We start from the raw sequence: 13,668 nt of genomic DNA, 5'->3' as shown, positions 1-13,668 counted from the left end.
TTTCCATTCCTTACCATTATTTTGTTTTAAAACATCCAAACAAAGTTACTTAATTTCATTCTTTCATCTAACCTTTTTGTAGTGGTACTTTGGGTTAAGTAATCTGTTTGAGGTCAGTGAAAAAGTGTAATTAAGTGCGTGTGTTTAATTGTTAGTTTGTTTCTCAAAAAAAAAAAAAAAAAATTCACTCTATTCCTTTATGATCATTGCATTTCATTTCATCCCCTCATGAACTCTTTAGTGAAGCCTTAGCAATACTTGTTTCTAGAACTTTATACAACGACTAGCTCCTTTTGTGGCCCAAGCCCACAAACCACATAGTTACCTAGGAGGAAAAGTGGTTAATAGGTATGAGGAGAACAAGTTTTGGGAAGTGACTTGTGGCACTCTTGCATGCTCCCTTCCCATATGTTTGCTTGGGCCAAAATGAGAAATTAACCCTGTTTGCCAAATAATATAATTAGTAGGCACTGTTTTCAAACTATATTTTTACTAACATCTCAAGTCTAAGAGGCTCGATTTTAGACTATAAATGGAGTCTTTGAGAGTCGGTTTTCATGTTCTGATCAGGTCTAAGTTGGCACTTTTCCATGTGGCATCCACCTGTAAATCGAGTCTCTAAGGCTCAATTTACATACAGTACAAATATTTTCAAGTGTCTGGAGACCCAGACCCAGTTCTTCTCCCACTCTCCTTTCTCAAACTTCCAAAGTCCCAAAAAATCCAAGAACAAAATCCAAAATAAAAACTGATCGAATCGGAAACCCAAACCCAAAAATCAAAAAATACACTCTGACCACTTCTTGGGCCGCTCAACCTAGGCAGCGTGACCTAGGCCACGCGGCCTAGGTCGACGAGCTCGAACCATGGGCAACGCTGGGCGAGGTTGTTGCGGACCGATTTGGTTATGTTGCTGAGGAAGTTGCAAAAAGTTGGGGTGGCGATTGGTGGTGGCGGCGGTGGTGTTTGAGATTGGGAGAATTGGGGGAGATGTGGTGGAGGACATGGTTGTTGACTTTGTGTTTATTTGTTGGACTTGAGAATTTGGGAATTGGAAAACAGAGAAAGAGAGAGGAAGAGAAGGTGGGTGTGCTTATAAAAAATTATGCTTGTTTCTTAAACGGTGCGTATAAATCGAGTCTTAGAGACTCGATTTTCAGGTGGTCGCCACGTGGAAAAAATGCCACTTCAGACGTGATCAATCCATGAAAATTGAGTCTTTGAGACTTGATTTGTAGGCCCTAAATCGAGTCTTTTAGACTCGAGATGCAAGTAAAAAATATAGTTTGAAAACAGTGCTTACTAATTATATTGTTTGGCAAACGGGGTTAATTTCCTATTTTGGTCGTTTGCTTGGGTTGGTGGCATACTTCAAGGGAATGAAAAACCACATTTTATAGCTTAACTTGCATTCTCCCTTTTAAATCATGGTGCAATTCTCAAGCATAATTTTTTATCATTTATCGCAGTTCAATCAATAATCAACAATCCCTATACCTAAATTAGACTAAATTACATCCAGATAAACTATGCTCTCTTGGGGTGTCAAATGGGTGGGTTTGGGGTGGGCATAATTGAAATGGGTATATAAAACTCATTTACCCATTAAAACCCATTTAATTAATTGCTTCTAACCCAAATTCAATCAAATCCAATTATTATGGGTAAACCCCAACTTACCCAATTACCCAATTATCAAAATTACCAAAATGTCATTAAACCAAAAAACTTCACTTCTGCTCTTTCTTTCTCTCTCTCTGTTTGATTTCCTTCTCTAAATTTCCCGAGAAAATCCCTCTCTAACTTTCCCTAGAAAATCCAACCTGCATTGACTGAGTCGGACTTCGCGAACTCGCTGGAACGGCCGGTGGAGCCAGTGGCGTAGCCATTGAAACCCTGGTCCACCACGTTTCCATTCGATGGATGGTTGTTGAATTTGTCCTTATGACCAGTGGAGTCCCGGCTGTATCGGCGGAATGAGTCCATTGGCAAGTTCCTGTCCCTGGAATGGGTCTTGAACGAGTTGGCTCCGTCGAGCCAATCGGTGTTGTAGTTGGTGAAGTTTTGGTCCGTGTACCTAGCAAAGTTCGAGTCTTTGTCGTGCTTCTCGAGACTCGGTGCTAAATCAGGGAAGCAGAGGAGGTTCGCGGAGGAGCAGAAGGTCGGGAGGTGAGTCAACAATGAGTTTTGGGTTGCGAGTTTGGAGAAACTCGCTGAGTCAACAGTGCTCAATGGGGACACCTTGGATAACAAAAAACTCGGGTTGGACTTGGTGTTTCGGATCTCTTTGTTCCATTTGACACCCTTATCTGAGAGAGAGAGAGAGAGAGAGAGAGAGAGAGAGAGAGAGAGAGAAGAGTGTTTGGATGCCAAGAAAATGAAGGAAAATGAAAACAACGTCTAAGGGGTTTTTTTTTAATTATTTATATTTTTTTTATGGGTAGAGCTGGGTTGAATTTGGACATATTGTTTTTGGGTTAAATGGGGCTCAATGGATTTTTAGTTAAAACCCAATAATTATTGGGTCTAATTGGGTTGATACTCATTTAATCCAACTAATAATTGGGTGGGCTTAGGTGGGCAAATGAGTTTAGACTTATTTTGCCACCCCTAGCTCTCTAGCAGTTTAGTTGGATTTTGATTACTTCAAATGCCTAGAACAACATTCTCTAAGTCCCTATACCTAGAAGGAGCCTTTCTTCTCTAAGGCTTAAAAAAAAAAGGAATGGAATCTAGAATAAATGCACGAGGAACCAAGAAAAAAAGCTTGGAAATGCCACTGAAAGTGAGTGAGTGAGTCAATGTGGTTTGGATTTGGAGGTTGACGATGATTAAGTTGATAGGATAGCTGGAATTTGGATAGGTATTGATGGCATGGATTCCACTGACTTTGGTGGCAGAAAAGATAGCTTAAGAGTAATGCCAAACTAATTTCGCAAGCTAGAAGAAATAAAGTAATGCCGCCAATGCTCAAAGTTGAAAGCAAATTATAGGCCCTCACTCTCAGTAATTCAACTTAAGAGTTAAGGAACCCAAAAGTTCTCTTCACTCTTACTTTACCTGTTCATCATTACCGGGCTCATTGGCTACAGCCCATCTTTTTTCTTTGGCTAAGCGACCCATGGCCCATCTGAGCACAACATATCTAACTCAAAGTGATATGGATATTAGAGGTTTGGATTTGGAGGTTGACGATGATTAAGTTGATAGGATAGCTGGAATCTGGATAGGTATTGATGGCATGAATTCCACTGACTTTGGTGGCAGCAAAGATAACTTAAGAGTAACGCCAAACTAATTTCACATGCTATAAGAAAAAAAGTATTGCCGCCAATGCTCAAAGTTGAAAGCATATTATAGGCCCTCACTCTCAGTAATTCAGCTTAAGAGTTAAGGAACCCAAAAGTTCTCTTCACTCTGACTTTACCTGTTCATCATTACCGGGCTCACTGGCTGCAGCCCATCTTTTTTCTTTGGCTAAGCGACCCATGGCCAATCTGAGCATAACATATCTAACTCAAAGTGATATGGATATTAGAGGTTTGGATTTGGAGGTTGACGATGATTAAGTTGATAGGATAGCTGGAATTTGGTTAGGTATTGATGGCATGAATTTCATTGACGTTGGTGGCAGCAAAGATAACTTAAGAGTAATGCCAAACTAATTTCACAAGCTAGAAAAAAAGGTAATGCCGCCAATGCTCAAAGTTGAAAGCATATTATAGGCCCTCACTCTCAGTAATTCAGCTTAAGAGTTAAGGAACCCAAAAGTTCTCTTCACTCTTACTTTACCTGTTCATCATTACCGGGCTTATTGGCTGCAGCCCATCTTTTTTCTTTTGGCTAAACGACCCATGGCCCATCTGAGCATAACATATCTAACTCAAAGTGATATGGATATTGCAAGATCCTAATTATGACATGGGAGACTTTCCTACCTTTTAATGATTATATTTGCAAACCAAATGGTCAGACTTTTTTTATATTTTCTTTTAAAGTCTTGTCTCCCGGGCCAAACTCAAACTTTTATAAATTTGATTTACCGATCAATATAAGCGAAAGTGCTACACCAGTAACTATCAAGTGTGATTTGACTTTAGATTTCAAATTTAGCTCAGCTCATCATATGCAATTAACGCTTTCAATCATTTACTTTCTTTCCTCTGCTACAAAATTTCTCATTCTTTGAACTAACACAAAATCTTCCAGATTGTTAGGACGAGAATAAAAGCATTTTAGAGACTCATAGGACCCTTGAATGTATATGATATTATGATATGACATGTATTGATGTTTATGAAACTGGGTCCACAGGACCACAAGAAAGAACTACGAATCTAAGCAGTAAAAGCCTCACTGCAGAAAACCTAGAGTCCCACTAAACAGTTCAAAGGCTTCATCTAATGGCTGTGGTAAGTATTCTATAATAGAGATTGAGAGCTCCTCATTAGTCATTAAGTCATGCATTTTGCTATTATGTATCTGAAGCTGGATAGGACCGATAGATCTAATTTGATATGGTTATCTGTATTGGCCAATAGCCATGAAATTTTTTCAAAGTTAAAACCCTTAGCTCAACCGACAATCAATGGTTAAAATCCCTATAATCTAGGAAAAGATGTTTGGCATATCTTCATTGATAGCTTCATCTGAAGTCAATTATTGTTGGTTAGCTGATTTGGGTCCAGATGGCACAGATTTCACCACCATTATGCAAAGTATTTCCACTCTTCTAGACAGCTTTTCTAGGTAGGCAAGTCCTCTTGTGCTTGTCCATGTATAAACATATGTCTATTTTGTCGTATATAATAATAATAATAATAGAAAAAACTTTTTCTGATTTCTATGGTGGGTTTAGGATAGAGCTGTAAATGAGCTAAGTCGAGTATTAAAAGTTTAAATTTGTTGATTTAATTTTATTTCAAATATGAGTCGAGCTTGAACTCATCACCAACTAAGATCACATGTTCAAGCTTGGTTCATTTACTTGTCGAGCAAGCTCTCATGAGTTAGTTGATTAATTAATTTATTTTCCTATATATACTTAAAATCATGACTAAAATGTTTTATCCTTTCACAAATTTATGAATTTTTACTACAAATAGATTGTTTATGTTATGAATAAACTACAAATATGATTTTAATATCATATGAACCAATTTACAAACTCATACAACCCAATTTTAAGTCTATATAAATATATTTTTAGATAAGTGTATATATAAATATGTAGTATTATGTATAGTTAATTCGAGTCTTTATATTCACGAATACATTATTATGTTTGAGTTTAATTCATTCAATTATCAAGCCTAAAGTTAGGTTTGAGCTTAGCTTATTTACTGAACAAACAAACATAACAAGTTTTTTCTCAATTCGAACTCAAACTGTTTATAAACAGCTTGGTTCATTTATGGCTCAAACTTAGGATAAAAAATTAATTTCAATGTTATTGCAGAAAAGAAAAAATAAGAACACAACCATTTTTTGTTTATACATACACTCAAAAACATTTTATAATGCCAGGAACTCAAATATTCAAAACTCATTGGCGGGTCCCTACATGCCATGCCGACGGCATGGCTCAAATATACTCAAAAACAAAATTATAACAAATACTTATAAATTTTATCATGGATGCAATGATGACAGTGAAGAAGTCAACCCACAATGAGGAGAAACACATATTTCTAATCTAATCAGTTCGGTATGTAATGGCATAGGATTCCCAAGCACTTTTAACAAACATTCCCACATTTTTTTCAAGTTTAGTAATGATTACCAAGGATGAAGTAGATAAATTGTTTCTTCTGGCTTGTGAAAAGCCCACTCACAATAAAGCATACCTATACCACTGGCAGCATGCACCAGCTCATGCGCAAAATGAGAAGACAGACTCTAATCCATCTTCTCTTAGCATGGCTCCTTCTTGCAACTTCTCAGCACTCTTACTTTGCTACCAATGTGCAAGCTGTAAAATCAGGTAAGCCACTATCCCTTATTGTTTTCCTCCTATTCAGGAGGTATCTCTTTAGCTGAGTTATTAGGTTCTTCACTGTTATATAGTAGCACTAAAATGGTGTGGATAACAACTAAGCAGAGACACTATATTTATTCTTACAACTTACAAGCACTAACGTAACTTGGCTTTGTTGCTGAATACAGTTCATTTCAGGTTCAGACCTGGACAACTGAGCTCAAGGTCACACAATGGATATGCCTTATCTGCTAGGGTAAGTACAAGTACAAGTTTTTACAACTCAATTATTTCTCTCATCTATGTAAGTTCTAAATGCAAATTCCATACACCTGAACTTTTTTTTTTATCTATCCTATGATTAGAAACAGGTCAGAGGAAAGAACAATCATAAAATCCCATCAGGCCCCAACCCAGTGGGGAATCACCGCCCACCGTCTAGAAAATAAATAGATGGATCCACTTTTTCCGCATAGCTTAGTAACAGTAAGGGCTACTGCATATCTTGGGAATTTAGAGGTCAGATGTATTCTTGTAGCTTTGAAGAACTGTCGTTTAGGGTGTTGTGCTCATGCAAAAGAATAAATTTAATGGAGTCTGTATTCTAAAAGCTTCCATTACTGAGCAATGGTTAGTATTTGATGTAGAATTCCATATGCTTAAATCTCCACAAAAATAATTCAGCATAAGATTTAAGTTCCATTATATAAAACCAAAAGGGGAAAAATGTAAGAAAACAAGGCACAAAATTTATTTCCATTACAATGTCTTACGTTTTTATGCATGGGCTGAAGTGGTTCACACCTTTATCAGCTGATCTCCTGTTTGCAAAATGGGTATATTTTACACATCCAAAATGGGTACAGAGGCTGATGTATGAACCAATGTGAATATCTCTGCTTAAGTAAAGTACCCAAATGCAGAAAAACCAATCTCCACAAACACTACATATCTAAAGAGAGAGCTTTTTTCTTTCACTAATTTGTAAGCTTATAACTTTCTAGTTCTTCAACATAATAAACCCATTTGCAGATGGCACTTCTTGCAATGCTGTGTCACTTCATTTGACAGTAAGGTTTATATGGTAACCCATTTTCAAAGGGAAAGTAATTACTCGAAACATGAGTAACAATTGTGGGTAGGCTTGCTCAGAATTCATGTTGAATGTAGGGGTTGAATTATATTTTCAAAATGAATGAGCCAACATAAAAATGGCCATTATATATTAACCAAAATACAATTTGTTAAGATATACAGGACTCACCATAAACTACAACCAGATCAGTTTACTGTCATTTTATAAGGCACGCTTCCGCTTTGATCGCTTGCTTCTCCTTGGGCGTGGATAATTTGGAACGTCTTTGCTAACACTAGAAGCATATGCTTCTTCTAGAGCGCCCTCATCCTGTCATAAAAATAAGTTAGTTTCTAAAGCCAATGTTAAAACAAAAAAATTGGGAAAAAGATTTGCATAATATAAAGCTAGACATCCCAATTCCAGAACATAATTGAGGTTGGCATGGTCAAGAATGATAATGGTTCTCCATTTCAAAAATAAAATAAAGCAGTTGCTAAATCTCTTTTAAAACACATTTCTTTGGTACTAAGTTCACACACACATCAACTACGATCAACATTATTAAAAGAGAATCAGCTGTGCCAAAAGTAACATTTAAATTCTACTATTCAGAATAAAATTTTAATAATTTATGAACATAAAACAAATATGGTTTGCTTTTCATTTTGATGTCTCTTTGTCATATGCATATCCATAGGCCACCTTCCTGTCATAGGGTAGTACAGTAGCAAGACACAGAACACCCTTTTTCCTAGTCTGTGTGGTTCCTTCCATGAAATACAAGATGAGAAAATTCCGCAGATATGCACATGTGCACCAAAACACAGGAACAACACATGTGTACTACTTGACTGTTTGATGTTGAGCCAAGGTCCAATCAGTGTCCAACTTTATGACAATAACAGAAGTGACAAACTTGAGGTAGGGGAATCACAAACTGTTGTTAAGACAAACAACTCATGATCATGCAGCCATATGGGTTCTATTTCAACTCTGTAAAATATGACAAACTTTCATGTTTCTGTTTGCTTTTGCACCATCAGTTTTTAGTCAAAGAACTTAGAAGATGCACAGAAAAATATGAGAGAAGTGCTACAGTCAATATTGGAACTAAAATTTGCAACAAACTAGAGAATTCTGAACCTTCCATTCCTCGGTACCACAGAATCTACTCCGTCAAATTGAACTAACCTGATGAGCCTAAACATTCAAGTAGTATTCTCTTTTGCTTTAAAGGAAAAAATATGACCGAGTTGAAAAAGGTTGTAATCTTCATAATAAGATTTGTGCAATCAGGATGGAAGGCTTCTCTAACCATGCACATGAGCTTCATACCCATTGAAGGTGTGGGGATTTTCTTTTGGATAAAAAATTATTCACAAAAGGAAAGCAACATAATATTATTTTATAACAAATTGCTTTGGAGGACAAGATCAATAACTCAAATGAGATAGTAAAAAACTAGGAGTCAAATTTCACCTTGTCCTTAGTCTCTTCATCTTGATCATCGTCAGAATCAGATGTGGAAACCAGAGTCTGAACATCTTCTGTGGGTAGTGCCTTGGTCTTCTTTTCTTCCTCTTCTTTCAACTTCCTAAACCTGTTGATTGCCACTTTTGCTGGTAAAACAACTTTTGAAAAAGCTGATGATACATGCATTTTTTTCACCAAAAAATAAAGATGATACATGCATTTTTTCATGTAAAACCGACCTCTCGCCAGGCTGTACTGTCTGAGAAGCTGATCGTTTTGCACGTCCTGCTGTAATGATTCCACTAGCATTCTCACTCACAACAGGTTTTGCACCACCTAATTTGCGTAACCATACTTGTTGGGCTGTGCTGAGCACATTGTTTGTGAACCTAAAAACCACATGGTAAATTCTATGAACAAATGGACAGAAGAGTTTGTTGTAAAAATATAGTTTTTGAGGTCCACAAGCATAAATTTTTAGACGGGGGGAAAAGAGGAAGTATATCAGTGCAAAGCCATATGATTCAGTTTGCATTTCAAAATATCTGATGCAATTCATTAGTTCTTGACATGTTAGTTTGTATGGAGCAATAAGATTTTAACAAAATAGTTCATATAAAAGAAGATTCAGACATTTAGACTAGCAGATTCTCAAGATAACAATAAAAGAAGATTTCTTTATTAGTAGGTATATGTTGTATTAACACAAGTATAATCAGCATAGAACAAATCACAAATTTTCACAGAATCAGTACATGCACAGATCATAAGGTCATAGAACAACAACCCCAAAGTTTTGTGCTAGTTCAAATTCTTATGGGACATATAAACTACTCTGCACATATCATAATGGTCAAATAGAAAATTTAAAAAACCAGTTATTGACTACAACAATAACAACCAAGCCTTACTCCCAAATTTTGGGATCGGCAATGGATCCTCAACAACAATAACCAGTTATTGGTTAAAGCATATAGATGGATACAGGCAAGGATAAGTGAAATTGGCAATGAGAAACCAACCAGTAAATTGATAATCCTGACGGCACAGACAAGGAGAAGTAACCAATCATGAGTGGAAGAAACTTGAAAACAAGAAGTGTGTTCTTTTGAGTTGGATCGTCAGTCTGCCAATAAAAGACAATCAAGTCTTAAAAATGCTTAGAAAGAAAATTGAGAAGTGAGAAGAGAAAAAAAAAAAATTTAAGAGGATTATGATTTACCTGGGGAGGCTTCATGAGCTCCATTGAGACATATTGAGAAACAACAAGGAGGACAGGTAAAACAAGGTATGCCGCTGTGTCATGCCAGCCCAAAGGTGGCTGGCCATCCTGCATGAAAAATTATACACGGTAAAACCCATATCAAACGCAAAAGCTTGCCAAAAAAATAAAAAAGGAAAAAAGGAAAGAAAATTGGACATTAAGTGCTATACTTGTATAAAATACAACTGAGGAACTAACATAGGTTTTCCTAACTTGCTATTGTAAAAGTGTAAATCTGATGCTGCAGATCCTTGAAGGGTCACTTGGAACACAGTTCATCAGTATCCTGTTCCTAGGACGTGCTTACCAACCAAAACATGCATATACCCAAATCAAACTACTAAGGCAAACTAAGCTTTTCAAACTTCAGAAACTGCTTATCTCCCTTCTTTTAGCTGCAAATTCTGGGCGGTTTTCACTATAAATCATATACAAATTTAAAAATCTTTCAAAATTACAAAGGAGAAGACATAGGGGGATATTTTCCACATAGAAAGTAGAAAACTTTCCTATTGAAAAAATTTTATAAGAACGAAAGGTCATCTATTTCCCCAGACATTTAAGGTGTCTCCATGGGCCATTAGAAACTTCTCCAGTCATTGCCACATGTTATTATATAAATCATCTGCCACAAGACCAGACAAAATTCCACGATTGGGCCCCCTAAGAGCCCATTAAGTAAGGAGTTCAGACCCACATATATTCTATAGATTGTGCTTGCTTTGGAAGGCAAACAAGATTGACTTATGAATTTGGACCAGTCACCAATTCCCAACTAACCCAATATGCAACAACTCACCTGTCAGCAGTTAGTATAGATTATTTTTCCAGGAAGAGGATAGCAATGAGTCAATGACTTAAAAGATTGGACAGTGTAGGAAACAAGCCACAATACCAAACATATCGTGACCACTGACTAATAATCTCTGCATCATTAAATGCTGCAGATACGTGCTTCAATTTGAGACATTGACCTAACACTTCCATGATCAGTAACTAACATAAAACTTCCATGACAATGGAGCTTAATTAAGAATTTTACATGAAAAACTAATGTTCAACATAGATAAAGATGAAAGACAACTTTTAACTTAACAAGCCATGGAAACAAAAATTATTATTACCACAAATGGAAAAAGCCAAGAAACGCCAGATCCACTTTGTCGGGCAGCAATTGAAGTTGGGCCACCCAGAGAGGGAATCCAAAAGAAACCTTCTGTCAACAGTCCCTTCAAACAGAATGATTAACAAAAATTAGCAATGATGAACTTGTGTGAGGGCATAAAAGTTTCAGTTCAATAAAATCACCCAAAAGATAATGGGATAGCAACCTGTTAATTACCTCATTTGCCACATTTGATAGAGCTTGATATAACCCTATCCAGACTGGAATAGTAGCCAAAGTTGGGAAACAACCTTTCCACAAAAAATAAATAAAGATGTTAATATGCATCAGCAGATCAGCACTGTAAGGCGAAGGGAAACATAACACTGGTAAGGCTTTGAAATAAAAAGAGAGACAAAAAAGAACTAAGAACCCAACATAAAAAGGTACTGATGATGGCACTATTCGTCTATAAAAAATAGAGACACTGTCCAGGAGGACCTGAACAAAATAAAAAGAATGAATTTTTGACTCCATATCATTAGACAAGTTCATGTACAAAACAAAACTGTCAAAGTGTTGCATCTGAGGAAAATAATGCAATGTTTGAACTTTAAGATTGGGAATTCTTCGAGGGAGGACTTAATATAATATGTTGGAGCCCCTGTTAACCTAAAAGCTTAAGCTAATTAGTTTGAACACATTAATGTTTCATCACTTAGCCTTTTATACGAGATTTTTTTCAAAAAATGTTAAGAGACCAATTAAAAAACATACCTGCTAATGGATTAACCCCGGCCTGCTTATACAGCCTTGATGTCTCAAGTTGAATTCTTTCCTTAATAGAGAAAAAGACAATAAAAATATCAGAATGAACTGTACTTACTACTTTTTTCGGGGAAGTGGGGGAGGAGGAATTATTAAAAAAGAAAAAAAGCAAGACCCTTATAAGTTATAACCGAGAATGTGTGGACTCACCTGATTACCGGCATATCTTTGTTGAATGGCTTTAATCTTTGGTTGAAGGTTCTGCATAGCTAGTGTCGATTCAACCTACATATATTACTAAATGTCAACACTTTTTAATAATACCATCACTATCGAGACCACCACCACCACATAATATCAAATAGCCACACCAAAACATTCATAAATTAAATGTGGAAATTTACAATTGGTCCCTAAAATTTGGGTCAGATTCTATTTTAGTCCAAAAACTCAAAAAGTTCTTTCTCAGTAAAACATCCTATGTTAGTCATTTTGTAACCTTGTCTTTATAACAGATTACCATGAGACAACGGCTTTGTTGAATTTTGCCACGTAAACAAGAATTATAACGATAAGGCTACAAAAGAACTAACTTGGTATGTTTATAATTTCCATTAGGAAGAACTAACTAACTAACTTGGTACGTTTATAATTTGCTTAGTACCATAAAGGACCTTTTCAAATTTGAGTACTATAATTAAACCTAATACAAAATTTACAGACCAAAGGTTCTTTTTGTTAATCTAAACTGAAATTTGCATTTGTATATTGATTGAAACACTCACCTGTTGCTTTGTCAATGGATATGTGGCGACTTTAACAATAATTGTAAGTAATATTATCGCAAACCCGTACGCGTATGGCACGTGCACAGCTGATAGTCCATCCTTCAATACCTAATACAATCAAAAACAATTTCCATTTCACAAATTGGAAAATTTCGATGGAATGAAATCATTTTATTCGCTCACAATTTCTAGCAAAAACATTTACACAAAATTAGCAACAGCAGTTTTATTATTTACCTTGAGAACGACCTCCATGGCGTCGGATATGAACCCGAACCAGCCGTTGTTTTTCTGCACGGCGGCGTCCGCGGCGGAATCGGCGGTGGCAACGGCGGCGTCGGCGAGCGTGTAGAGAAGGCCTTCGGTTCTGGTGAGGATAGCGGAGAAATCGATATGAGAGTCGAGGGAATTGATGGGCGGAAGGTTTTCGTGGAAGCTGAACTTGACTCTGGTGGAGACGAGTCTTAGTCTACTGCGGTGTGAGTGGAGGAAGCCATGGCGAGGAGACGGGAGAGGCGTGCCGATGAACGGTGGGGATGAGATTAGGGTTTTCGCCATGGATGATGACGAGAAGTGAACTAGAGGGAGTTGAGTGAAGCTCAAGCTCAGCTTCTCATTACAGAGAGAGATGGTGGAGAATGAATTTTCGAATTATCCGTATTTTAATTTTGACGTAAATTTTTTTTTTTTTTTTTTTCGGGGGTGAGAAGGATGAATTATTATATTATAAATAAATAAAAGCATAAAGGGCAAAGGATCTAGCGCTGGTTTGGTTAACGGTGACTGATTGAGCGAATATCAGGATAACACGTCATGGGATTGAAGGGTTCTTTGGTCATTTTAAGTTCAAGTGGAGTGACGTGGCATATCTCGTTGGTTAGTTAGATAAATTTTACGTAATCACTTGAGCTAATGTAAACAATGAAGCAAATATGTCTGCTTAATTAATAGAAAAATATTCTTTCACATGATTCACGTAAAATAAATAAATAAATTGTGAACTTGGTGGGTGTGTGAGAATCAAAACTTTTAATTAATTATTGTTTAGAGGTTCATGATTTTAGTGTTGTTGTAGAATATTCATAGAGGGAAGTTTAGTGTTCAAATCAGCCCTCCTCACTTGTTGCTGGGAGAGAGAAGAAAACATTGCTCTAGAAAAAAATGAAGAGGAAATAGTTGGAAATGCAAATTTTAAAAAACAACAATTGTGGGTAG

General features: G+C 36.6%; 2 protein-coding genes across 2 annotated transcripts; one reads left to right on the top strand and one right to left on the bottom strand.

Moving 5' to 3' along the window:
- Nucleotides 1-5,695: 5,695 nt before the first annotated feature.
- Nucleotides 5,696-6,722, top strand: LOC115987357 (CLAVATA3/ESR (CLE)-related protein 46). Its single transcript, XM_031110879.1, has 3 exons — nucleotides 5,696-5,983; nucleotides 6,166-6,233; nucleotides 6,343-6,722. Exons 1-3 carry the CDS (start codon nucleotides 5,863-5,865, stop codon nucleotides 6,424-6,426), a joined length of 273 nt encoding a protein of 90 aa, XP_030966739.1. The 5' UTR covers nucleotides 5,696-5,862; the 3' UTR covers nucleotides 6,427-6,722.
- Nucleotides 6,723-6,958: 236 nt separating this feature from the next.
- LOC115987345 (inner membrane protein PPF-1, chloroplastic) lies at nucleotides 6,959-13,150 on the bottom strand. Its single transcript, XM_031110874.1, has 11 exons — nucleotides 12,691-13,150; nucleotides 12,451-12,561; nucleotides 11,876-11,950; nucleotides 11,675-11,735; nucleotides 11,135-11,208; nucleotides 10,917-11,021; nucleotides 9,751-9,858; nucleotides 9,551-9,654; nucleotides 8,768-8,917; nucleotides 8,535-8,655; nucleotides 6,959-7,382 (listed from the first exon to the last, which is right to left on the bottom strand). Exons 1-11 carry the CDS (start codon nucleotides 13,009-13,011, stop codon nucleotides 7,275-7,277), a joined length of 1,338 nt encoding a protein of 445 aa, XP_030966734.1. The 5' UTR covers nucleotides 13,012-13,150; the 3' UTR covers nucleotides 6,959-7,274.
- Between the last annotated feature and the right edge of the window lie 518 nt (nucleotides 13,151-13,668).

The sequence above is a fragment of the Quercus lobata genome, chromosome 1 (genome assembly GCF_001633185.2).
Source record: "Quercus lobata isolate SW786 chromosome 1, ValleyOak3.0 Primary Assembly, whole genome shotgun sequence".
In the NCBI taxonomy this organism is placed as follows: domain Eukaryota; kingdom Viridiplantae; phylum Streptophyta; class Magnoliopsida; order Fagales; family Fagaceae; genus Quercus; species Quercus lobata.
The sequence above is the reverse complement of the archived record's forward strand: the minus strand, read 5'-3'. Positions and strand labels throughout refer to the sequence as shown.